At 41.7% G+C, this 25,226-nt stretch overlaps 2 protein-coding genes across 2 annotated transcripts in view; both read left to right on the top strand.

The window, feature by feature from the left end:
- Window positions 1-336: 336 nt before the first annotated feature.
- Window positions 337-22,830, top strand: bms1 (BMS1 ribosome biogenesis factor). Its single transcript, XM_079660430.1, has 23 exons — window positions 337-493; window positions 2,796-2,976; window positions 3,420-3,610; window positions 4,160-4,239; window positions 4,422-4,610; window positions 4,736-4,878; window positions 5,847-5,968; window positions 6,783-6,976; window positions 7,138-7,280; window positions 9,347-9,933; window positions 10,921-11,022; window positions 11,404-11,555; window positions 11,662-11,743; window positions 11,861-11,934; window positions 12,834-13,025; window positions 13,115-13,303; window positions 13,977-14,157; window positions 14,530-14,588; window positions 14,727-14,849; window positions 15,600-15,747; window positions 16,399-16,574; window positions 21,598-21,759; window positions 22,419-22,830. Exons 2-23 carry the CDS (start codon window positions 2,804-2,806, stop codon window positions 22,644-22,646), a joined length of 3,690 nt encoding a protein of 1,229 aa, XP_079516556.1. The 5' UTR covers window positions 337-493; window positions 2,796-2,803; the 3' UTR covers window positions 22,647-22,830.
- A 1,808-nt stretch (window positions 22,831-24,638) lies between these two features.
- mtr (5-methyltetrahydrofolate-homocysteine methyltransferase) overlaps window positions 24,639-25,226 on the top strand; it is a 78,216-nt gene continuing 77,628 nt past the window's right edge. The window contains exon 1 of the mRNA XM_079658888.1: window positions 24,639-24,799. Coding sequence (XP_079515014.1) covers window positions 24,760-24,799 — 40 coding nt within the window. The 5' untranslated portion in view covers window positions 24,639-24,759. The remainder of the gene's footprint in view (window positions 24,800-25,226) is intronic.

Consider the following 25,226-nt stretch of genomic DNA (forward strand, 5'->3'; position numbering starts at 1 on the left):
ATTTAAATGTAGATGTATACATATTTATTGCCTCATTTATATATTTCGGAATTTATTTCATAGGCATATTTATATATATATATATATATGTATTTATTTAATTATTTATGTATTTATTTAATTTTGGCTTAAATGGCATTAATACACCTAGAAATGTTGTAGGCCTATAGCATAAATAAACACAAAATTCCTTCCGCACTTTAAATAAGCACACTTTCTGAAATTCTGCCTAGTCTATAATACAAAAAGAAAGGCAAATGCAATTCAAATTTGAACAGAGATGTATCCTTTTTCATCATTCGTGAAGCAAAGGCCACGTTATTCTGATTTCTGAATCAGTTGTCTGTTCCACAGGGCGGAACCTTTTAGCATTGTGTTTCCACCCGGTTTAATGGAAAGTGACGCCTTGGTTCGCTTCCGGGTCGGGGATGCAAACACACGTGAGAAGTGAAGAAAACTAACTCTGACTGGACTACAACAGCTTTATCTGCAGGTATTGCGACTAATGAATTATTATTTCCCAAACATTTACCAGATATGTGAAGCTAGCTTTAGCTTCACTGCTACACACACACATAGCCTCGTTACTGCGGCTGGTAGCGGTGTTCCTGAAGCTCACACTGAGATAACAGGAAGCTCATGTGCTTGTTGGTGTAATGGTGAACATGGATTTAACCTAATTACCTTTATGAGAGATTTTGCTATTGCATCATATGTGTGTGCCAGTAACACAAACCAAATATATTCAGTTGTTTTTATGTTTTAGTTGTCTTAAGTTACGATACAGGGTACTGTTTTATTGTTAGTATGTGGTTAGTTGTATCATATGTCACTGAGGAAGGAAAAGGTGAATCAGGCGCCTTTTCAGTGTTCTCGTCACTTAAATGCTTTAACACTACATGTCAACATTCAAATTCAAAGGAGCTTTATTGGCATGACCATATCAAAAACAGAGTATTGCCAAAGCATGTTGTACAACATTCTCTGCTATAACATGTGCCAAACTGATCATGCTCTTACACACAAATCATGACTGCAGTCGAATAGTCCAAACATCAGCCCCTAAGTTCTAACCCTATCGTCTATTCCTTGACCTCTGAGTGAAACGTCACGGGGTTAAGGGATAGTGGATAGGAGAATCCAAAAGGACTTAGGAGAAGAGACTGCGGTACTTTAGAGAATCCGACTGCACTTTCACTATCCGACGTGTTTATGATGCGCCAGCGGACGTCATGAATGTGCGTCTGCTGCTGTGGGGAAACTACAGTTTTCTATACAGCGGACTACAACATGGATGTTTAATAAGAACGAGGGACTACTGTAAACTCATCTAGAGACTCTGCACCGTGCTCTGATGCTGATGCTTTATGCTTTATGAACGTGGACAACAGAGAAACATATTCTTCATGACCAAAGTTGGAATTGAAATAAAAAAGGAAAGTGAAACTTATGCTCGTCACCCTATCCCTCCGGTCCACATTAATACAAATGATCCCAATGATTTTATGAAAAGATCTTAAAATAAATACAAATGTATTTATTATAAACGTTAGTCCTTAACACCTATCACTGCGTATATCACCATTCAAACATCTTTTAAAAGTTGAACAACCCCCACACAGCTCAGTGAAATGTTGACTTTATTTGATAATTTCAGTAAAAACGAACGTTCATATTTCTCTTTTTGATTATAATATTGATGAAAGTTCAAAGCAAAGCACTTTGGCAACTTACCACATATGTTTTAAAGTGCTTAATAAGCACCGTAACTTTCAAGATATAATATCTCCGTCATAATCGGTTGTGTCCGTGAACGGCTGACTGTTGTGTGACTGCAAATGCTGCGGCTGCAAGGCATTGTGGGGCAGCATTTTCTCCTCTCCTTTCGGTGAGGGAGGTCCAGTGGTTCCTAAGCTAAAGGAAGTTTGAAACCTTCTTTCCTATCATCTACACTAGAGAATTCAAACGGCACTTATCATGGCTGCCAGTGAGGGACTTCCGGGTCATTTCACTCCGTTAGGGAGGTTCCTAAGCTAAATGGACTATTCGACTGTAGCCCATGACTGTGTGTAATCTATTCTAAGATAATACTAGATATACTTTATTGATCCCTAATTTGGAAGTTGTTTTGTTACAGCACCCTGTTTACAAGGCAATGCACATGGGTTTAAATTAACAGTAAAACATACTCAAAAAGGTGTTATAAATATGAAAACTCAATAAACACACTGAGTGCCGCTGCAATAAGGTGCCACCTAGATCATGCAAATTAAACTGAACTAAGTTTAAACCGTTATGAGGGGTTGATGCAAAGATGAATCTTAATATATTTCCAGTTGCAGTTGTGCAACTCCTCTCTCAGGTACAAACATGACAACTAGGTGTGGAAAGATTACACTTTTGATGAACAACAGTCAGTCACAGACAAATAGTCAAATGGCCTTTCTTTTTTTACCCATTCTACATGATATGTGCTTGAGCTGAAAAAACCTTGCTAACCGTAAGAGTGCTATGTGATGGAGAGTTTATCCATATCGCTTGCCGTTACCAGTTTTTTCTCCTTCTCTCCAGGCAGCAACTTCATATTCCATCACAGGAAACATAGTAGCTTTTAGTTACATCCCCCTTTTTCTCAGCACTTTCACTGTCTAAACTGTCTACTGTTAAAGTCCTCGTTGGTATATTTCAGTGTGCATAGCAACAATGAATACATGAATCAACCAGTTATTTTCATTGGGATCTGCCCTCCTGAGTCTCTGTGAAGATAAACCCAAGATGAATTGTGTGTGCTCCAGTGGACAGGATGGAGGGGAAAGAGAAGGAGCAGAGGAAACATCAGCAGAAGCACAGCGGGCCGAAGGCAGAGAGGAAGAAGCTGAAGAAGCAGGGTCCAACCACAGAGGAAGATGCTCGCAAACGCAACCCCAAAGCCTTCGCTGTGCAGTCGGCTGTACGCATGGCCAAGACCTTCCACAGGTCAGTCTGCGCTCTGCCGGCATCCAGAGCTGACGGCAGTTCTGTTGTTCTTAATGCCCACTTCCAACAAGGGAGGAATTCAAGTAAAATGACCAAATAACCAGGTCAACTCAAGTGTATTGAAACATTATTAAAAACATATTTATTCAGATAAATATTATTCAGAATTATTATTTAATAGTGTGATTTATTTTATGAGGATCTGTACCAAACAATGATTTTTCAATCAGTCTGTAGAATACAGTTGGTAGGCTGTGACTCCTCTGTAGCTCCACAATACTACATTCAGATATTGTTTCATAATGTGCCCTTGCAATAAGGATAGTGCACATATTGTAATTTAGAGAAAAATGCAATTGATTGTGCAGCCCCATGGCCCACCAATAAAAATGTGATAAATGAAGCAAACAGTAATGAACTACTTATCATGTATATCTTTTTAGGTCCCAGGACATAAAGACCAAAAAGCATCACATCCCCATGGTAGACCGGACTCCCCTTGAACCCCCTCCAGTTGTGATTGTAGTAATGGGACCCCCCAAGGTGGGAAAGAGCACCCTGATCCGCTGCTTGATCAAAAACTTCACCCGGCAGAAGCTGGGGGACATTGTTGGACCTGTGACCATCGTCTCTGGTGAGATTGGCACCCAGTTCTTCTTGAATAGATGGGTCATTCCATATCAGCTCAGCAGCACCTCCTGCAGATCTTCATGGGTTTTCTTTAAATACAAAGCATGTGAAAACTTCGATTAGATGAATAGGAAACAAAAAAAACAACAACAAATATATACAAATATTTGAAACGTTCTTACAATAAAATATCAATTCTGTGTAGTATTAATAGACTTCTGTCAAGAATACAAGTATTGATATGTATTCATGGTTTACTTCCTGCTGCTGTTTAGATATCTTAGCTATTGACCATTTTCTAATGAAATACTTGTTGTGAATGAATACAATTGAATCTATGTCCATTAGCTTTTACCTCATGATTAAAATGAGCTCATGTTTTTTTAATATATTTGGCTTGACATCATCAAAAAAAGTGGTTTAGTGTGTCTGTTTTTCATAAAAATAGTGGTCAAATCAGACATTGGGCAATAATTGATCTAAATTACAGCCATCTCTGCACTATTAGACATTCATCTGTATTTGCTTATAATTTCTCTCCTTGTATTCTCAGGAAAGAAGCGTCGCCTCACTTTCATGGAGTGTAACAACGACATTAATACAATGATCGACCTCGCAAAAGTAGCTGATCTGGTACGTTTTTCAATGTTCTTGTTTGCTTGTTAACCCTAAATGTACTGTAAAATAAATGTCCCTGAGTTGACACTAACCAACAGAGTTTGTTAGGAATTATCTCAACAACATGACCAGAATACAGTCTAGGGGCTGGATGGAGTTTAATTTTCTAACTGAACTGAATGGTTCCTTCCCTGCAGGTTCTAATGCTGATCGATGCCAGCTTTGGCTTTGAAATGGAGACTTTTGAGTTCCTGAACATCTGTCAGGTGCACGGCTTCCCTCGCATCATGGGTGTGTTGACTCACCTGGACTCCTTCAAGAACAACAAGGTCCTAAGGAAGACCAAGAAGAACCTCAAACACCGCTTCTGGACCGAGGTCTACCAGGTAAACCAAACGGGATCCAAGTGAACTGGAATGACCCCTGCTGCTTTATACAGGATCTTGTACACTGATATTTGTATTTACCTTGATAGTATGTGTAATTAAAGTTTTATATTTGAACCTGCTAGGGGGCCAAGCTGTTCTACCTGTCCGGCATGGTGTACGGTGAATATCAGACTCAGGAGGTGAAGAACCTCGGCCGCTTCATCTCAGTGATGAAGTTCCGTCCCTTGGTGTGGCAGACCTCCCATCCCTATGTTCTGGCGGACCGGTGAGTGGTTCTGACTGTGCTAGCTGATGACTCTTTCATTTCACCCCAATCGTACATTTAAGCAGTATGTTTACAGCAGAGTTCCAGCATTAGATCGTTTACACTTAAAGACAGTAGATCGTTAATTTTCGTCTAAACAAAGACATAATTTAAAAAAGTTTATGTAAGATTTCTTGTGGCACATCTGGACACAATAGAGACAAGCACATCACAGCAACGTAGCTGCATACTGTCGGCCAGGTGTATGAACACTCATATGCAATCTTTAACTTGCATGAAACTTTACATATCAATAAGCCTGCTGGCAATCAACCCTCAAAACACTCTGCCTTGACAGCAAATATACACAATGTATTGTCATTTAGCAAGCTATAGGTGGTTACACTACAGACATTAGTCCATATTAGCAAACAGGTGATGCTCTGTTTCTCACACACACACACACACACACACACACACACACACACACACACACACACACACACACACACACACACACACACACACACACACACACACACACACGTCATTTACCCGATATAACTACAATAATGATGCAATATAAATCTCAATACTGCAATACAGCTAGTTTGTGTCATATTTAATATACACCTGTTTCAATACTTTTGCTCACCTGAAAATACAGAAACACAAGCACTTCACTGCAGCGCAACTTTAACTAGTGTGACCTACTAAACATTATAGCTCCTACTGCACATGAAATATCAGAAAATTACACTTACTTTAAATATAACAAAACACAAAAGCGCTTATACAAAGTAATATATTCATGTGTCACATTCTAGTGTATATCAATAGGCCCGACTTCACCATGGGTGTTGACAATAACCACATTGGAAAATAATTGATAGTATGTTAATTAAAGGAACAGTTAATGTGTAACTGATACATGTCATGCTTTTACTCTGTACACTACTTATCAATCATTGTTTTGTACTTGCAAACAGTATGGAGGACTTAACTGACCCTGAGACGGTGAGGAAAGACCCCAAGTGTGACCGGACAGTGTCCCTCTACGGCTACCTGCGAGGGACATATTTGAAAAACAAAGGCCAGGTCCATATCCCAGGTAAATAGGCAGTTACCGAGGAACACTTACTGTAACGTGCATCAGAAATGCTCCAGAATAGCACTAATGAAGTTGCTCTTTTTATGCCAGAAGATTGATTGATAAAAATGTGCATATTAGACTTTACAGGGTGTCCGCGGGGTCTTAAAAAGTATTAAAAGTTGATAAATCAATTTAGTGAAAATGAAGGCTATTCAAAAGTATTTAATGGCATTTTCTAAGGTATTAAGAAGGTCCACAGCAACGACAACATGAAACACCCTTTAATTTACTGCAACGACATGTCGGGAAACCCCCTCGAGGCGGCCCCATGTATAGCGCGCCGTCAAATGCTGCTTCTTATTTTAAGTTTCGTTGCCTTGCTCTGCGGGGGGGGTGGAGAGTCTGTCGATGGGGATCAAGGCTGTCCAGTCCCACATGCTAAGTGCTAGCCAGAAAGCCAATGAAAAAACACAGAGTACAGAAGCAAAAAGCATACTGCATTAAACCTGACCTTCACAGAGAGGTTGAAGTTCATGTGGAGAGGAGGCTTCAGTCGTCTGTCTGCACTCTGTTTAGTTGTGCTATCTTACAATTAATATAGTAAATGTGAGGTAAAGTGTGTCGCAAATGTAACCGGTTAGAACTCAAAGTTGCAATGAGGTCTTAAAATGTATGGAAAGGGTCTTAAAAAAGGTCTTAAATTTGACTTTAGGATTCCTGCATATACCCTGCTTTAAGCTTCTTACTTACCCCCCAAATACAAAGAACAACTCGTGATCAAATATATTGCTGTATACATGTACAGTAACATGATGAACTGCTGTTCCTGCAGGTGTGGGAGACTTCCAGGTGGCAGACGTGAACTTCCTGCCTGACCCGTGCGCCCTGCCGGCCGCTCAGAAGAAGAGAGCGCTGAACGAGAAGGAGAGGCTGCTGTATGCCCCCATGGCCGGCGTCGGGGGGGTGGTGTACGACAAAGATGCGGTGTACATCGACCTTCCTGCTAGCCACGTCCATCAGCAGCAGGTGTGTGGGAGAGGGTGTCTAACATCTGATGGGTTAAAAACATGTTCTGGCATACAGTCTGTTTTTATATTTGCTTGTATTCATTCACCTAAAATGTTCCCCTTAAATCAGATGATACATGTTGTTAGAACCTGCTGAGATGTGTCTTGTTCCCCCTACAGGAGGAGGTGCGGCCCACCACAGAGCTGGTCCAGTCTCTCATTGACACACACTCCACCCTGGATGCCAAGATGGCCGCCAGTAAAGTGTCTCTGTTCAGCGGCTCTGCCAACCTGGTGCCCTCAGACTTCGGAGAGGGGAGCGGGTGAGACGCCTCCCTCTGCACTCTCACATGAAACAGGCTCACTTTGCACATCACTAGGGATGAACATTACAACTTTTCCTTCTTTAGCTCCGATACAGTTCCGAAATGTCGCGTTCACACCAAAAAGAGCCGGAACTAAAATGAGTTCATCAGAACCTTTTTTATCCCCTTTTCCGTCCATGCTAGAGAGCAGGTACTTTCGTGGGAGAAAAAGGTTCCTATGTCTGATTGGCTGGGCGGATTGCAAACCACGCCCTGTAAAACTCCCAAAAAGTTTTGTGGAGCCGCCATTTTATTATCCTCGCATTGCATTTTTAGCATTAGCATTAGCCCAGCGCACAAACGCAGAGAGACTAACTTATGGCAACACAAAATAAAACATGGGAGCGGTGGGGATGAGAAGGTGTCGGAGTTCTGGCGATTTACTCGGAAGGCTTCAGTAGAAGCTGCTGGGACTCCCAGCTTCAAGCCAGTCCCCAACTCCGGGGACTTCCGGCCGGGGACTCCGGGTGGCAGTATACGCCGTGAAGTTGTTTGAGGCCTGCCAGTAAACCCAAAGCAGAAGAAGAAGTGATGTCAGCGGCTTCCTTTGCCTAATCCTCCCCAGGAACTTATTCCGGTGTGAACGCGATCTGTACTTAGTTCATCAGAACTAAAGAGTTCTCATGAACTAAGTTCTCATGAACCTTTGTGATGAAAGCGCCGATTGAAACATAGCCGACATTTGGTTTTAGCTGAAGGGAATAGGATTTAATACACTACATTATATGCCGGCCAGCGGTCGCGTTAACCGAATATTTTCCGTCTATGACAGATTTTTTTAACAATGACGGAAAAATCTGAAAGCAGTCCTTCATTTTGACAGATTAGAACAAACTCAGAACAGCGCCAAAGTTTCCCCGCATCGGGACTCCGGTGTTATGCATGCCAAAAGGAAATGATATGGTTTCCAAACCTAACTTTGCCGAACAGATCAACTAAAGTATTTGCTTCACGCCGTGCACGTTCCCGCGAGGTGCTGTGGGCATGCATAACACGGCGCTAACAGTTCATGAGCGAGCGTCCACTAGGGGTTTCACCAACTAATCGACGAGTCGACTAGTCGACTACCTTTACCACTAGTCGGCGCTGTAGGCCCTATTCGACTAGTCGTGAAAAAAATGGAAGTAAACGAGGTGCTGCAAAATGCTCCAAAACACGTCCGACATTCTTATGTATGGCAGTACTTCAACGAAGATGTAACCAACTCCACAGTGAAGTGTCAGTTGTGTACAGCTGTACTGAAGTACAATACAAATGCATCTGCTATGCGCAACCATCTGAAGATGAGACACCCGCTGCCGACAGCTAGCACTAGCAGTAATGCTAGCACCAGTGAGCAACGGACCGGCGTCAGCACTGAACAGAGGCAAACGAACAGCAAGAAAACACGGGTCAACAGTGATGCGGATGATGAGCTACGGGATTACTGCCAGCGGACACCGCATATCCCCACAATGGATAATCCATTGGATGGGTGGGCAGAAAACGTGCACCGCTTCCCCCGCTTTCGAGGAGCTACCTGGCTATTCCAGCCACAAGCACCCCGAGTGAGAGGGTGTTTTCCCTGGCAGGCAACACTGTCACCCGAAAGCGGTCAAGCCTCCTTCCCTCACATGTCGATGCGTTGGTGTTCAAACCAAACCAAAAATATGGAAAGGTGGACGTTATCGTGGAGGACAGCGAATAAAGTGTTGCGCACTGGATTTACGTGGCATTTATGTAAACAAGAGTTTTTTGCTGTCGATTTTGGTGAGTCCAGTTACTGTTTGTTATTTACTCAGCCATGTAACACAAATTAAAATGCAGTGTTTAATGTTACTGTATGAGTTCCAATATAAAATACAGTTGTACACCTCTCTTTGTGTGTCTTTATTATGACGTAACGACTAGTCGACTACTATTTTGAAAAATGTGTCGACTAGTAAATATTGGTAGTTGTGAAACCCCTAGCGTCCACCCCCTGCACTCTTCATTTGAAAAGGAAATGTGATTTTTTTTTTTTTTTGTCTTCTTGTGTTTGTTAGAGAGAAGGGGGGTCCTCAGGAGGAGTCTGTCTGGGACCCTAACACCCAGAGAGAGAGGAGAAAGGTGGTCTTCGCTGAGGAGGATAAGGATAAGGAGGAGGAGGAGGATGGGGATGATGATGATGATGATGATGATGATGATGATGAGGAGGAGGAGAGTGGGTCCAGTGATGATGAAGAAGGTGACAATGAGGACAGTGACCAGGAGGAAGAGGATGAGAAAGAGGATAAAGACAAGGACAACCTGTCCAAGTTTCTCAAAGTCGCCAGGGCCAAATCTGATGTGACATTAGAGCCTTCAGCTCCTCCTGTGAAGAAACAGAAAGTGGAGAATAAGAACAAGGAGCAGCAGGAGCAGAGCGGAGAGCTGCCTGCGTTCGCCGACAGTGAAGACGAGCTGGAGGTGAGTGAGGAAGAGAAGGAGAGCGGAGAGGAGGCTGGGAGAGCAGGAGACTCTGGACACTGCTCTGAAGAGGACGAGGAAGACGGTGAGGAAGAGTCTGAAGATGAATCAATGGAAGAGGATGCAGCTGACGCTACAATGAAGAGTGGCAGTGAGGAGGAGGAGGAAGAGGAAGAAGAGCTAGGTAAATACACTGCTAAATCTAAAAGCTGTTTTAAGTTTCCTTTCGGATTATGGGTCAAATATTGAGATACAGAGGACCAATTCCGATATGTATGACCTTTTCTGTTTCTCCTTTGTGTTTGTGATAAGTCCGTCTATTAGCTGTTTAGAAGCTTTGGATCCTATCAAATCATTTCTGGAATTGGTCAAATTGTCATGGAATGGTAGATATCCAAGTTCCATTCTTTTTTTGTATCCTAACACTTTAAGGACTTCTAAATAAAACCCTGAGAGGCAACGGAGAAATAATAATTATTGGGATCCATTTTCTAAGTCTCATTTAGGTGGCTCTTGCCAAGATGCCACGTGTTTGTTGTAATACTCATTCTGGCCCTAGGTATCTGAGATGTTCTAAACAGAGCAAAATGGTCCAGATATGCATCAATACAAATGATTTCTAGTTAAAATATACACATGACAGTAATGTTACACAACTAGAATTGAGCCTGACAAGTAAATTAATTTGCAGGAATTAATTAGTTTTTACAAATCGGTCGAGGATTTTGGAAAAGACCATGGTGTAAAAATATTTGTTGTCACCTGTTCTTAAGTCATAAACAGAGTAGAGAATACGGTTTGGATCAGAATTAGAACATTTATTTTCACATCAAGTTTATAGAGCAAAACTTTGCGAACTCCACTGCAAGTTCTGCAAACCCCAGTATGTCATACGATCCAAAGCTCCAGAACAGATACAACATGTTTTTTGTGTTGAGAATATTTAGTTTTGTTTTCATTGATTACACTGTTACTGTTATTTCTTGGTGTACTCCGACATGTGTATCTGTACAGAAACTGTTACTTGATGTTCCATGTGTCAGCTCAGGCTCCTCAGAAAGCTTCTCATAGGTAGAGCTTCCATTGGTCCGATGGAACCTTAAGGCAGCTAGACTTTGTCGATGTTAGGTAGTGATACGGATCACTCATTTCATTTATCTTCCATCCACAGGGGCTCTGAAGTGGAAGGACGGTCTGCAGCAGAAAGCATCAGAAGCGTTTCTACGGCAACAAGCAGCTATCCCCAATCTGAGAAAACTGGTTTATGGCTCAGGTAGGACTCTGGTTGCATGTGCCCATGTATATTTATTTCTATTGAAATTATGTTTTTTTCACATAAGAGAATACATCTCTTTATCTATATGATTTGTTACTGTTGGCCAATTCGTCACCCCGGACAAAATATCCGAATGAGTATGTTATTATTGTCTTATTTCATTATCTCATTATTATTCTTGGCAAGTGACTTAGTGTACATTATCTTCCAAATATACAGATTATTTCCAAGTGAAACAGAAGCTGTGTATTAAGCCATGTTTGTACATTTTGGTTCTAATGTCATGATGATGTGGAAATACATTTCTAATCCACATGATAACATATACACCTCTGATTTTCAATGTGTTTTGACGCTTATCCCTTTTTGTTTTTTCAGTTGTGGCGGCAGATGACTCTGAGGAGGAGGAGGAGGAGCTGGGGGGGCTGTTCAGAGTGAGCCGCCCTCAGAAGAGTAAAAGGTTCCGGGCGGATGCTGTGGACTGCTCCCGCTTCACCCCTGACTCTGCCCACAACTGGGACCTGGAGGAGGTGAGTGGTTGAGATTTTTAACGTGCTGTTGGTATGAAAATAAGTAGAAAAAGATGTTGAGATGAAACCTACATTCTTTAAAGGTTGCCATGTTTTTGTTTTCTAGATGCTGAACTCCATCAGGGACTGCTTTGTGACGGGGAAGTGGGAGGAGGGCCAGGATGCTGCCACGCTACTGAAGGAGGACGGTAAGAGAGGAGGACCAATTCTCCAAGTTATAAAAACAATTATTATTTCTGAATACCGGACATATGAGGATGTTTAACTGACCTTAAAGCAAAGTCTTGTGTGTCTCTTGTGTGCAGAGGAGCTGTACGGTGACTTTGAGGATTTGGAAACGGGACAAATTCACAAGACCAAACCTGGAGATCAGGCCGAGGTACGTCTGATGTACAGGGACACTATCACACTTTCACTACATGAGTTTCACAGCTAAAGCAATATATAATAATGACATCATCACAATATTTACTGAAAAATATAGGGAATTATATATCATGCATTGTTTTATGTCTCCAGTAAATCAATAACACTTAATTATAGGAGTGCAGTAAGGTGGTGAGAGTATGTAACCATAACAGAACACAAAAAAAACAGCAATTATACTGACACAAAGAGAGAACAGAAAGCAACTGATATTTTTTAAGAGACGCTGTTTTGTTTTTTCTTATCACATGTGTATTATTAACATATTAATGTTTAATTATCTCATTATTACAATTACAATGTGGAACATTCTGACACCCCTACGTAGTCAGGATGTTCTATATTGATTACATTTCTTTATTACTAGAACTTTGACGCTATTAGGAAGGGACAAGCATCTCAGAATGATGGTTGTATGCCATGGTTAACATGGCTATTCCATTCGATTTGAAATAAAAGTATGACTTTGAGCGGTTTTACAGTTTTATCCTTGAATGAAAGGGTGTTCTAGTATTCTGGGTATGTAGAAACACTCAAAAATAAAACTGAAAGTCAATACTGTAGTGCCGTTTCGTAATTTGCACTTTCCAGACTGTACTTTGTTTGGATGGATAAACAGCAGTAGAATGTTTAGAGCTATTCTCTGAAGCAGCTCATTTGAAAAACACATGTATTAGGCCCTGAATAAAAAGCATCTTCTTAATATTTGATGACATTAAAGGCTCTCAAACATATGACAGGGTATTCCAATGGTAACAGTTGACCTGAATTCAAGTGTATTTCAAGTTTCTAAATAACTCTCATTATTACCTTTTTAGTTTTCTCAGTATGATGATGATTTGTAATCTGCAGGATAATGAGAACGATGAAGATGATGACGATGAAAAAGAAGAGAGTCTGGTGAAGGTGGATGAGGATGTGACCCTGAAGACCAAGCGTCTGGAGAAGAAACAGAGGCTAAAGGAGCGATTCGATACGGAGTACGATGACGGAGACGCCACATACTTTGACGACCTGAAGGAGGAGCTGCAGAAGCAGGCGGAGGTACTGAGGATTGCTGCTGGAATCATACATCTGACAAAGATTCATTATACTGAAAATCTATATGAGAATGTCTCTCTGTCTTCCATCAGCTGAACAGGGCGGAGTTTCAGGATGTGGACGATGAGACCAGAGTGCAGTACGAGGGCTTCCGGCCGGGGATGTACGTCAGAATAGAAATCCCCTCCCTCCCCTGCGAGTTCGTCACCAACTTCGATCCCCATTATCCCATCATCCTCGGAGGCCTGGCTTCTGCGGAGGGCAATGTGGGATACCTGCAGGTACATTGGCTGTGATCTTCAGTAGATCTACTGTGGACCTCCTCTGAAGTAGTAGTGGTCATTCAAACATCACACGGAGACCAGGAAGGATGAATTAGATATATAAATGTTGCAACAAAAAGATCAGTTGCTGTTTAGAGCGGTGTTTCTCAAACTTTTTCATACCAAGGACCACTTAACCAATAAAAAAACACTCACGGACCACCTAACTCCACAAATATCCAAAAACACATGGTTTTTCTAGAACAGATTATAAATCGCCTGAAAATGGTACAAACAAGTGGCAACATGTGTGATGAAGGTGTTGCGCTGGGCTACATGAAACTTAAGCTCGCTCCATTGCGGAAATATTGACGCGAGAGTGCGGAAAACTTAAATTAATTTATTTATTTCAAATGTGAAATTTTACCAATATACTCACGGGCCACTAGGGGGCGGTCACGGACCACCAGTGGTCCGCGGACCACACTTTGAGAAGCACTGCTCTAGAGTGATGAGTGAGGCAATAAATGCAGAAAACACAATATTTGTATGAAAATCCTCTTTGATCTTTACGGCGAGGACCCTACAGTGAGAAATATAGAACATAAAAGGTATACAAGAAAACACCAATCACATTCTGTGCATGTTATAAACATGTATCTAAATATTTGTTTTTGTTTTTCTGTGTCAGATGCGTTTGAAGAAACACCGCTGGTATAACCGCATCCTGAAGACCAGAGACCCCCTCATCCTGTCTCTGGGCTGGAGGCGCTTCCAGACCATCCCCCTGTACCACATCGAGGACCACAACGGGCGCCACCGCCTGCTCAAATACACGCCGCAGCATATGCACTGTGGAGCCTCCATCTGGGGTGAGCCCACACTGGACTATAGGGAAGGATGTTTTTCATGGAACTAGAAAAAGTGTGTGTTGTAGCGTCTTTCTCTAAATGGCTGTGTGAACATGAACACAATAATCAGATTCAGGTTAAAATAAGACAACACTTTCATTGGCTGCATTCATAAATAAATAAATTTATATTTCTGGTTCCATGCTTTAGATAAAAGGGATATTGATAGCCTAAAACTATCATCTGTGATGTATTAATACTGGCCCTCTAAAGTCAGTGGAATGACTTCTTCTTGTTTATTGAGACTTTTACTCCCGACCTTTTGACAAGAAGTGTTCTCTAGTTATGCCTGATATAATAATAATAATAATAATAATAATATGTCTCTCTCAGGTCCGGTCACACCGCAGGGAACAGGCTTCCTGGCTCTTCAGACAGTAGCAGGAATCAAAGTAAGTCACTCTCCTCTCCAGTGATCAGTGTGAAAGGTTGCTTCAGTTATCAGTAGTTTGTCGGAAAAAGTTGGCTTTGTAATGATGCATTAAAAGCTGTGTGTAGTTTACTTATAGACTGCTGTTTTCCCCCTGCAGGCTAACTTCCGTATTGCAGCCACAGGAGTCGTCCTGGACCTGGATAAGTCTGTGACCGTAGTGAAGAAGCTCAAACTCATCGGTTACCCCTACAAGATCTTCAAGAACACCAGCTTCATCAAGGTAGAGAAACCTCTGATCATCTTCATCTCATTCAGGTCTACAGCTCTGAGGGGGACACTAAAACAGTTGGAATAAGATGTGAGAGATCAATAGTGGACATAACCCACATTATAGAGACATCTGAAGTATACTCGTTAAAAGGCTAGTCTGTAGCATAATCAATATCAGGGTTTATTCTGTTGTCTTCCAAAAGAAAACATGGTCCTTGGTTGAAGGAACTACATAAAAGACAGACATGTGACAATGAAAACATACTTGATAACTGAAACACATTGGCTAACTAAGGCCCTTTCAAATCTACCTTTTTTGGTCTGGATTTTTGGACTTTCCAGTTTTATTTTAACCAAAATTACATGAGTGATCAGTGCAGAGTAAAAAGTAAACAGTTAAGGTGTCAGGTGGTAGTGAAGGTCTCAGTTTTCTTAAGACCAGAGTATAATCCATATTTCTGCCTGTATACTTTTAAGCGAGAAGGGAATAGAGCCTGTATAAAAAAACATAAATTGCAAGAACAGGGAGTACTTCTTTGGTGCAACCATTGTAATGTGAAACCAAATCTAACAGGAATAAATATACTGCAACAAAAACACAAATCTAGGTCTGACAGTGTAAAAGGCCCCAAAATAACCAAACATATTTGTAGAAAGTCAGAGTTGATGCTAGTGTTTTCCTCAACGATGTGAAGAAGCAGTTGTTTAATATGTAAATACTTTTTATGTGCAGTGTTTTTATTGGACTCTGTGTTCACAGGGCATGTTCAACACAGTGCTGGAGGTAGCTAAATTTGAAGGCGCTTCTATACGAACAGTATCAGGGGTCAGAGGTCAGATCAAGAAGGCTCTGTCTACACCTGCTGGAGCTTACAGAGCCACGTTTGAGGACCGCCTGCTGATGAGTGGTGAGCTTCTGGTTCACCTGTGTTCTTATACTGCAGACTGTAACACTCACATACTTGTCATCTTCATAACAGTGTAGTGAAGTCAGCATCACAAGAGCTTGGGATTTTGAAATATTGCTCTGTAGCAAACACGTTCCGCTACTTACATGTTTTGGTTCAGCACATTTATTAACAACACTTTAATCATTGTTGAGGCGTAAATGTAATCGCCAGAAGTAAAAAGCTAACATTAGGCTTTAAAAAAACGGAATCACTGTGACATGACTTCACGTCACCTCCGCAAAGCTAAAGGCGGCTAATGCTCGGTGTGATGAAGTTTAGTCCAATTTGTTTTATTTTTTAGCAACCGCGGTTTTTATTACTCATAGAAGCTTTAGACTTTCACAAGACTGGTATTTATTGATGTTTTTTACATCGTATTACAAAACTTGAAAATCTCTTCAACTTGTGTTAATCACAGACCTTATATTAGACATCTAACCAACATTTTCAAAATGTAATCTAACAGTTGGCTTCCAGACAAAGAACCGGAAGTACCTAATTTCCAGGTTTTAGGACTGATTCCTGCACCCCTCTATGGTTGTCTTTATTTCATGTCAGACAGAGTTGTGTTGGACTCTTTGGTCTTAATGCTGATATGTTTTGTTTCAGACGTGGTGTTCCTGCGCTCCTGGTTCCCGGTGACTGTTCCTCAGCTTTACAACCCCGTCACCTCCCTGCTGCTGCCCGTCAGTCAGAAGGACGGCTGGGCGGGCATGAGGACGCTGGGCCAGCTCAAACATGACCTGGGCATCCGCAACAAACCCAACACAGACTCTCTGTACAAGGTAGGCCTGAACACCTGGCCCAATGAAAGAATGGAGATAAGGAGCAGTGCATTGTTCTAATGGCGGATTTCCACTGCACAGCCTCGCACGGCTTAGTACGGTATAGTTAGGCCTTGGTAGGCCAGGCTCACTTTATGCTGCGTTTCCATTTTAGTAGCTGAGGCAGTAACTATAGTAACGCAGTATAGGCGGACCCGTGACGTCATCTTCAATGCGAAACACAAAACCAACATCAGCCGTTAGCTCTTAGCACTCAGAGCTCACAGCTCTTCATATCTGTTCAGAAACTAGACACAAGTTAAACAAGTACAAACCACAGACTGTCTGTGTCATGGCGAATTCAGTCGCTGCTTTATTTATGTCTGTAGGCCGTTGTTGTGAGTGTGGACGGTTGGAGCATATACAACGTTAGCTTAGCCGATCTCCATTCAGAAAACACGCATTTTAAAGGTGACATGTCATGCTTTTCCGGTTATTACCCGTCCCCTTGTGTGTTATGAAGGTTTTTCTGCATGTAAACGGTGTGCAGAGTCAAAACCCTTAAAGTACACCCTGTAGCGAGTAAAACTCTAACACAGAAAATACCTCTCCAAAAAGCCTCGTTGGTGAAACGTCATCATCCATTTGATTCTTCCGGGTACGTGCTTATGAAAGCACGTACCCGGAACTAAATACGCCAATCCATGGAGCCGTTACATTACGTCCGCGGAGCCGTTACGTTAAGCCCCCGCTGATTGGTCCAAATTGACCAATCCACACACTAGTGTTGCACGGTGTACCGATACTTGAAAGGTACCGCGATACCCTGCCGTTAAACACGGTACGATTCCTCTGTTTCATTAGTATCAGTACTTTAAGAATGACGGGGAAAAGTACTCCGTTGAGAAAGCGCCGTTTTAATAAGAGCCGTGTGTGTTCAGATTTCTGCTTCCACTCCCTGCACTGCAGCCGTGCCTGCAGTCCCGCCCCTCTCAAGCACGCTCTAATTGCCTCCCCTCTCTCGTGCACGCGCTAGCTGCCAGAGCATGTGAGAAAACGAGAAGCATGGCTGTGAGTGGGAGTGCAACTGCCGCTGCGCCTCGGCTTGTTGACAAAAAAGACGCCAGAAGCAAAATGTGGAAGTATTTTAGCTATATCTCTGACAGTGAGGGCAAGCCTACGGACACCACGAGGCCTGTCTGTAAGACATGTTTTAGATCCCTGCAAACCAAGAGAGCCAACACATCAAACTTGGCTAAGCACCTTGCCGACCGGCATCCGCGACAGGGGAAGCAAACACAGACATCACAACACGTACCTTTACGGAGCTTTTACGGGAGATCGTCTCACCGTAGCTGTCAATCTGATCAAAAGACGTGTTCAATGGCATTAAAATTAGAAAAAACACGGCTGAATCGGTTTATCCATAGGTTGATAATGTGTCTGTGTAATACGTTTTTTCATTTATAATCGATAATTCAATTTTTATGTAAAAATCGGAGAGGAAAAGTTAGCTGCTAATGGTAGCCACCAGTGTTTTGATGGTCTGCAAACTAGCGGGGCGGGGCCTGCTGTGATCTGATCAAGAATGATTGTGATTGGTGGTTTGCTGTGCATGCAGGGGAAGTTCTACACACACCAACACATGAACAAATCATAAGGAGTGAGAGTGACGCGTAGCCAAAACCGGAAGCTGCATACACTCTGGTGGCTACCATTAGCAGCTAACTTTTGTGCTCCGATTTTTACATAAAAATGGAATTATGGATTATAAACAATTGCTTCAAAGCCACAGATACATTATTAACCTATGGATCAACCGATTCAGCCGCGTTTTTTCTCGTTTTAATGCCATTGAACACGTCTTTTGATCCGATTGGCAGCTACGGTGAGACGATCTCCCGTAAAAGCTCCGTAAAGGTACGTGTTGTGATGTCTGTATTTGCTTCCCCTGTCACGAGATCGGATCGCTTAGATACTATACTTAAATAATCTGTGGAGTCTCAGCTTTAATCGGATATATTGTATTTGCAGTTTCGATAAGTAATAAAGGTATCTTTATTTTGAATTCTGTGCTAAAGTGAGTAAGCATTTTTTTAAAAATTGAATAAAACCGCACGTCCCTGCGGTGTGAATATCGTTCAACCCTAGTTCAGGTTGAGTTTGGCTGTGTATCGCTCAACAAGGAAATCACGGAGGGGGGGGGAGCTGCAGCGAGCCGTTTAGTGGAGAAAGTGAATACTGCTGAATATACATACTTTACAGAGATGCTGTATGCGAAACCAATGTGAGTTTGGAAAATTGCACAGTATTTTTCTATTTTAGTATACCTCAACAATGGAATTATGATCAGTGCAAATGGCCATGACACCTCTCCTTTAAAGGGGACCTATCATGCAAAATGCACCTTTGTACGTCTTTTATACATGAATATGTGTCCCCGGTGTTCCAGGGAACTCACCAAGTGTCAGAAAACACAACCCTCTCTATTTTCCTCCTTAGCCAAATCTCTAAAAAAGGGGCTGCAACGGATCTGAAAAAAACTGATCCAGATTTCAACACTTTTCTACGTCACAAAGAGGTGCTCCGCTTATTGGTCAACTCTCCACCTATCAGGGGAATGAGCCACGGCCACGTGCATTGCCAAACCTCTCATTCGCATATACTGTAGGATGGATTTCCGTCCATTTGGCTATTCAAATGTTTACGAAACGGACAGACTTCCGTGCACATCAGCGGCTGTCGGATTAAAACAGTTTAATGCACTTTTAACACTCACGTACCCAGGATTCCTGCTCCTTTCCTGGGTTACAAAGTGAGGTGACGCAGCCTGTCCTCTTGGTGCGCTCTGTGGGGGAGGAGGGTATCGCAGCCTGCTCCTCTCTGCCTCTATCCACACAACTTTTCCCCGCCTTTCAGAGTCTTATTGCTGGGTCAAACTCTAAGTTACAAACTGTACACATTGCATTCTTGCTAATTAGCCAAAATATGAACGGAATAAGTAGCAAGCATCGTAACAAACAGAGTAAAATAAATAGGGACAACAGCTTGTCAACCATACTTGCCAACCTTTAGACCTCAGAAATCGGGAGCATTTCAAAATGCTAAATTGGGGGGGGGGGGGGGGTGCTAGTTAGATTAACACTAACGTGCTTATTGTAGTTGTAAGTGCACTGCCTTGCGGCCTGTAGCACCGTCCTTGATGGAGCATATGTGTGGGCTGGACCTGTATTTTACAGGAAAGGAGTGAGCAGAGAGGAGAGTAGTTGTCGATTCTTGTTCTGTTTTCTGTGAATATCTGCCTCACCCTCTCAGACTTTGAGTTGCGCGCGCTACTAAAGAGACGTGTTACCATGGAAACCAAACAATGGTGTAGCTGTATTAAAGTTTGAGTGGAAACAGTCGTGTGTAAATCTGATTTTGTCAGAAATCGGGAGAAATGCGGGAGAAATATGACCCCGGGAGGAAACCGGGAGAGGGCAATGAAATCGGGAGTCTCCCGCGAAAATCGGGAGGGTTGACAAGTATGTTGTCAACTAACCATTCAGAAACGTCCTGCAGCAACCGAGATGTTTGCACCTCCACCAAAACCTCCGCTGCTTCAGGGTCAGTTTCTGGATCAAATTGATAATATGCTTGAACACATGCATTGCTCTGAGATTACATGTTTATTCCACACTCGTAATCACAGCAAACATGATAACGTGACTCTCGCCGGTTCATGCCCCCCTCTTCTGCAGGTGGGCGTGGTCAGCTGCTGCTCAGAATTTTCAAAGACAGGCTTGGAATAGAGCGAAAATTTGCGAAACGAGGCATGGCTAAAAAATGATCTGTTTGGTATTTTGAAAAATAAAATGTATAAATATACCTTATATAGGGATGGTCATACACTATATCATTTAAATATAGCATGATAGGTCTACTTTAAGTTGCACGTGCATTGGTGTGATTACGGAGCCAGAAAGCAATGCACGTTTACGGCCCCTACAGCCGGCGGCGTGCGTTGTCTCTTGCCGGCGGGGGAGGCTGAAACTCGACCACCAACAACCAATCACATGAATCTCCCGCCCCAGACACACAAGCCTGCGGTTTGATTGGCTAGAGCTTGTACTGGCATATGATTAGATTGGCTGACGCCTCCGTCGAGGCGGCAAAAGTAGAACATTGCTCTACTTTTGCAGCGAGCACCGCGAGAGAAGCTACGCTTTGCTCCCACAATGCAGTTCGGCGAATCGTGACGTCACCCCATTCAAAGTGAATGGGCAGAAGCTTTGAAGCGGCAACGCACGCCGCCATGTGTAGGCTCCGCTCGCGTGCGCGGTGGACTGTGTTTGTTTTACAAAAAATGGCGAAGCAAAAGTTGTTTGACTGTGGGGTAAAAAGTTCGACCAACCCGTCAACATCTCAAACGAATGTTCAAAGTGATTCAACTGATAAAGCGCAAGATGAACCCGAACGAAAAGCAAAGAGGAAATGGGATGGGTAAAGTCTTGGGAGGCGAAATATATATGTACATTATGCCACTTCCGGTAAAGGTTCCTTCAAAATAAGAGTCCCGATCTTATTACTACCAAAATAAAAGTGCCATACGAAACTTTACCATAAGAAAATATTGGCATACAAATATAATCGCTTCTATAAAAAGGTAACACATTTTAAATATAGTTAGACATATTAAAGGTCATTTACAGCATTAATAATGCATATCTAATTCTTAACTGTGAATGGTTTTCATTTATTTAACATTAAAAATGTATTAGTCTGGCCAATCCAAGATTTCAATGCTGAAGGGCCAATGGAGCTGATGCCTGGTTGCCAGCTTGGCAACCACTTTTTAAAAGTTAGCGTTGAGCCCTGATCTATATTAAATAATCATTAGTTAGAGCCCCGTAATACATTTCACTGTGTATTTTCTGTTAGCTTGCTTGACATCAAAACTCCTTACAAAGTTGTCATGCAGTTAAAGCATGTTTAGTAGTGCGTGTTCTTCACACGGCTGTAATAAATCCTGACCTGATTTGTGATCCATCCCCTTCCCTTCCAGCCGGTGGTCCGAGCCCCGAGGCACTTCAACCGCCTCCACATCCCCAAGGAGCTGCAGAAGGCGCTGCCCTTCAAGAGCAAACTCAAACAGCAGCAACCCAAAGGAAAGACCCCCCGAGACCTCCAGAGGCCCACCGTGATCAGGGAGCCCCACGAGAAGAAGGTGAGCAGATACATCCAGGGTTATGAGAGAGAGCATTCATGGCCTCTGACAAATCACTGATTTATACTCAATTGAGTATAAATGTCGTACAAAGCGGAGAACATTTTAAAAATGCTCAACCGTTGAAGGGTAGGAATGAAAAATGATCGCCATGTACTACCAGACACAATATGGTATATAACCATATAAACAGTTCTTGATTATTTTAGGATAATCTATTGTTTCATCTATGCATCACTCTTTGTAAACATTATTTTAAAATTGAAAATAAACAAAATTCCCCAATCCTATATATCTCTGTCTCAAACTAAACTTTGAGCAGATGATACCAACATACAATCTAAGTTAAAATAAACAGCTGCTATATAGTAAATACAAATATGATATACCTAACAATATACCTTGACTGCATTTATAGTATTTATAGATACGGATGTGATGATAAAGGCTTTGAGGAAATCTTGGTTTATTCATTTTAAAAGTGATTGAATTTTGTATTATAAACCTGTACAAAACCCAAATACTTGTGATAGAAATCATAATCAAAACTGTGCAAACGAGACACGATTCGTCGTGTATTGCTTTAACATGAGATGACCCTGGACTAGCAGAAAAACGTGCTTTATCTCTAAACCTGGTTATCCTGTCCCGATGTTTAGGTGGCCGCCCTGCTCAACGCCCTGAGCCAGGTCCACCACCACAAGAGGAAGAAGGCCCACACGGCGCAGCACGCCAAACACAAGGAGTTCCTACAGGAGAAGGGGAAGCAAGAGGAGGCCAAGCTGAAGAGACAGAAGGAGGCACGGAAAAAACTGTACAAAACCATGGGCCAGACGGACCAGAAAAATCAGAGGTCCAGCCTGAAGGGGGGGCCCAAGGACGACTAACCTCTGAATGTGGACTCATGAGGAAACCCTCTGCACACTGACTGAGAGGCATGGTCCACTCATTGGACTGATGACATGCGTTACACACCTTTAGCATTGTCTATTTTATTGTATTTTTCTAGATGTGTTGATATTGAAAGTGCGCTGTAAAGGAACTTGTTTGAATTAAACATGTTAAAGGAAACTGTTTTGTCAACAGAACCTGTTAATTCACGTAAGAGCGGTTATCCTCCTGATGGTTGGTGATTTTATGGGTGAACTCGCCATATCGTGGAGATATTATGCTCTTTGACTAATCAGAGTATTCACAATATATGATGCTCTTGGTGACACAGTAATACAATTTGTTTTGTTATTAGCAAGTAAAAAACACATGCTATCTGAAGATATACCTTGAAAGTGACCTATTACGGCCCGTCCACACAGCAGCTTAAAAAAAATCTTGAAAATCTTGGAGGTGGGCGTGTCTGAAAGCTTGGGGATCTTTTGCGACTAACAACCACTCACATGAATATCCCGCCCCCGACATACAAAGCAAAAAACCCCGGGGATTCTATGCGAGCAATATACATATATATGTATATATATGTGTATATATATATATATATATATATATGTATATATATGTGTATATATATATATATATATATGTGTATATATATATATATATATATATATATATATATATATATATATATATATATATATATATATATGTATATATATATATATATATATATATATATGTATATATATATGTATATATATGTATATATATATATATATATGTATATATATATATATATATATATATGTGTATATATGTATATATATAAACTCCCCAAACAGGCGAAAACCTACCTGTTTCACCCACTGTCTCTGCCACCTCCCTCCATGCCTGGTTGCTCCGGTTTGTATCCTGGTAAATAGTTACTGGTCGTAAAAAACCGGGTGATTTGCTACCGTAATTTCTCGTTTGGAATATGAGGAAATGAACGGCGGTATGTCTCTCCCAGCTTACACACGGTTTGATTGGCTAGCGCTTGTACTGTCAGATTTGCATAAACGGGATTTGATTGGCTGACGCTTCCACCTCAGCTTCAAAAGTTGAACATTGCTCAACTTTTGAATCCTGGAAATCCTCGCTTTGCTTCCCCACAATGCAGTTCGGCGAAAAGCGAGGCAACGTGACGTCACCCCATTCAAAGTGAATGGGCAGAGAAGCGTTGGAAGCGTTGGAAGATTTTTTTAACGCTGCTGTGTAGACGGGCCGTTACAGGGGTAAAAGCTTCAGAAGATGTAGGCCTGTTTATACAGCTACCCTTAGCAAACCGCTTTCTTCTCAGTACAGGTGTCAACACTTTCCTAATTGTATGCATACTGTACTAATATCTTTTTAATTTATGTTTATTGATATTATTTGGAATCTTTAATACATACATGATTCTGATGGACTATAAATGGGGAGACAGAGGGGACAACATGCACAACAATTTCTCTGAGTTGAAAGACAAAACACGTTTGCGTTGGAAGTTATAGACATGGTAGCTTTAATAAGCAGACCTTTATGTTTGCTTATTTTTAATAAGGAGGACTGGAGGTGGATATAAAAAAAAGAATATAAAACGTTAATTAAAAAAACCTATTTGGTCTACATATTAAAACTCATCAAATAGTGAGAAAAGTGTACTTGTCACTATTATTGGTTTAAAAGAAAGTCAAATCAATCCTTTTAATTTAATCATTTTTAAATTATGATTTTGATCAAGGTTCAAGTTTTTATATACAAAGTTAGGCTTTTTTTAATCTATCTATTGCATAGCTAAAAACCTTGATTTTTTTAGTTATGACCACGCGTTTTGAATGAAATTAAGCTAAACGATCAAATGACATGAAATGTGATCTATAGTTAGCGTAAGTTAGTGTGGTCACGTTTTTATTGTGAAGGTCTTTTGCCGGAAGTGTAAAAGTTGCCACCTCAAACGACCTCGATCCAAGCAGCTGAGTTTCCGGGAAAATAAGAGCCGATGGCTTGGGTCTGAAAGCTTCAAACATCAGGCTCTCTCTTTTCAGACGGACTATCAGGCGTTTTAACAGTCTGCCTCTTCACAACATGGCCCCGACTAATGTCATTAAGTACTCTTCAGAAGCGGGTAAATATACCTCTGTTAGCTTCTCGACGTTAACTGTTAGCCTTTAGCATGCAGCGCTAACTGTCTGCTGCCCACTTATAACACCACGTGTGTGTAAGTGAAGTTTAACCAGTTTAACGAGCTAAGTTACTATATGACACGCAGCCGGATGTTAGTTTCTGTAGAGTCAAGTATTTCAGAAGCACTTATGAGTCATTGCTAATCACTCAAACACAACAGAACAAGGTATTGCATAAGCTGCTTGCATTTTATTTTGAACACTAATATGGCAATTTATCTCAAACTGGCAACCAGCTGGGGGGGGGTTTGGCTCAGGAGCAACATCAAGTTCATAGTGGCTCCTCTGTTCATATCGTCATTAATAATGGTAATCATTTTGTAGCTGCCACCAACATTGTTTTTGGTTTACATGCACTATGCCCATCAT

The sequence above is a fragment of the Notothenia rossii genome (assembly GCF_949606895.1).
Source record: "Notothenia rossii genome assembly, chromosome: 11".
Taxonomy (NCBI): Eukaryota; Metazoa; Chordata; class Actinopteri; order Perciformes; family Nototheniidae; genus Notothenia; species Notothenia rossii.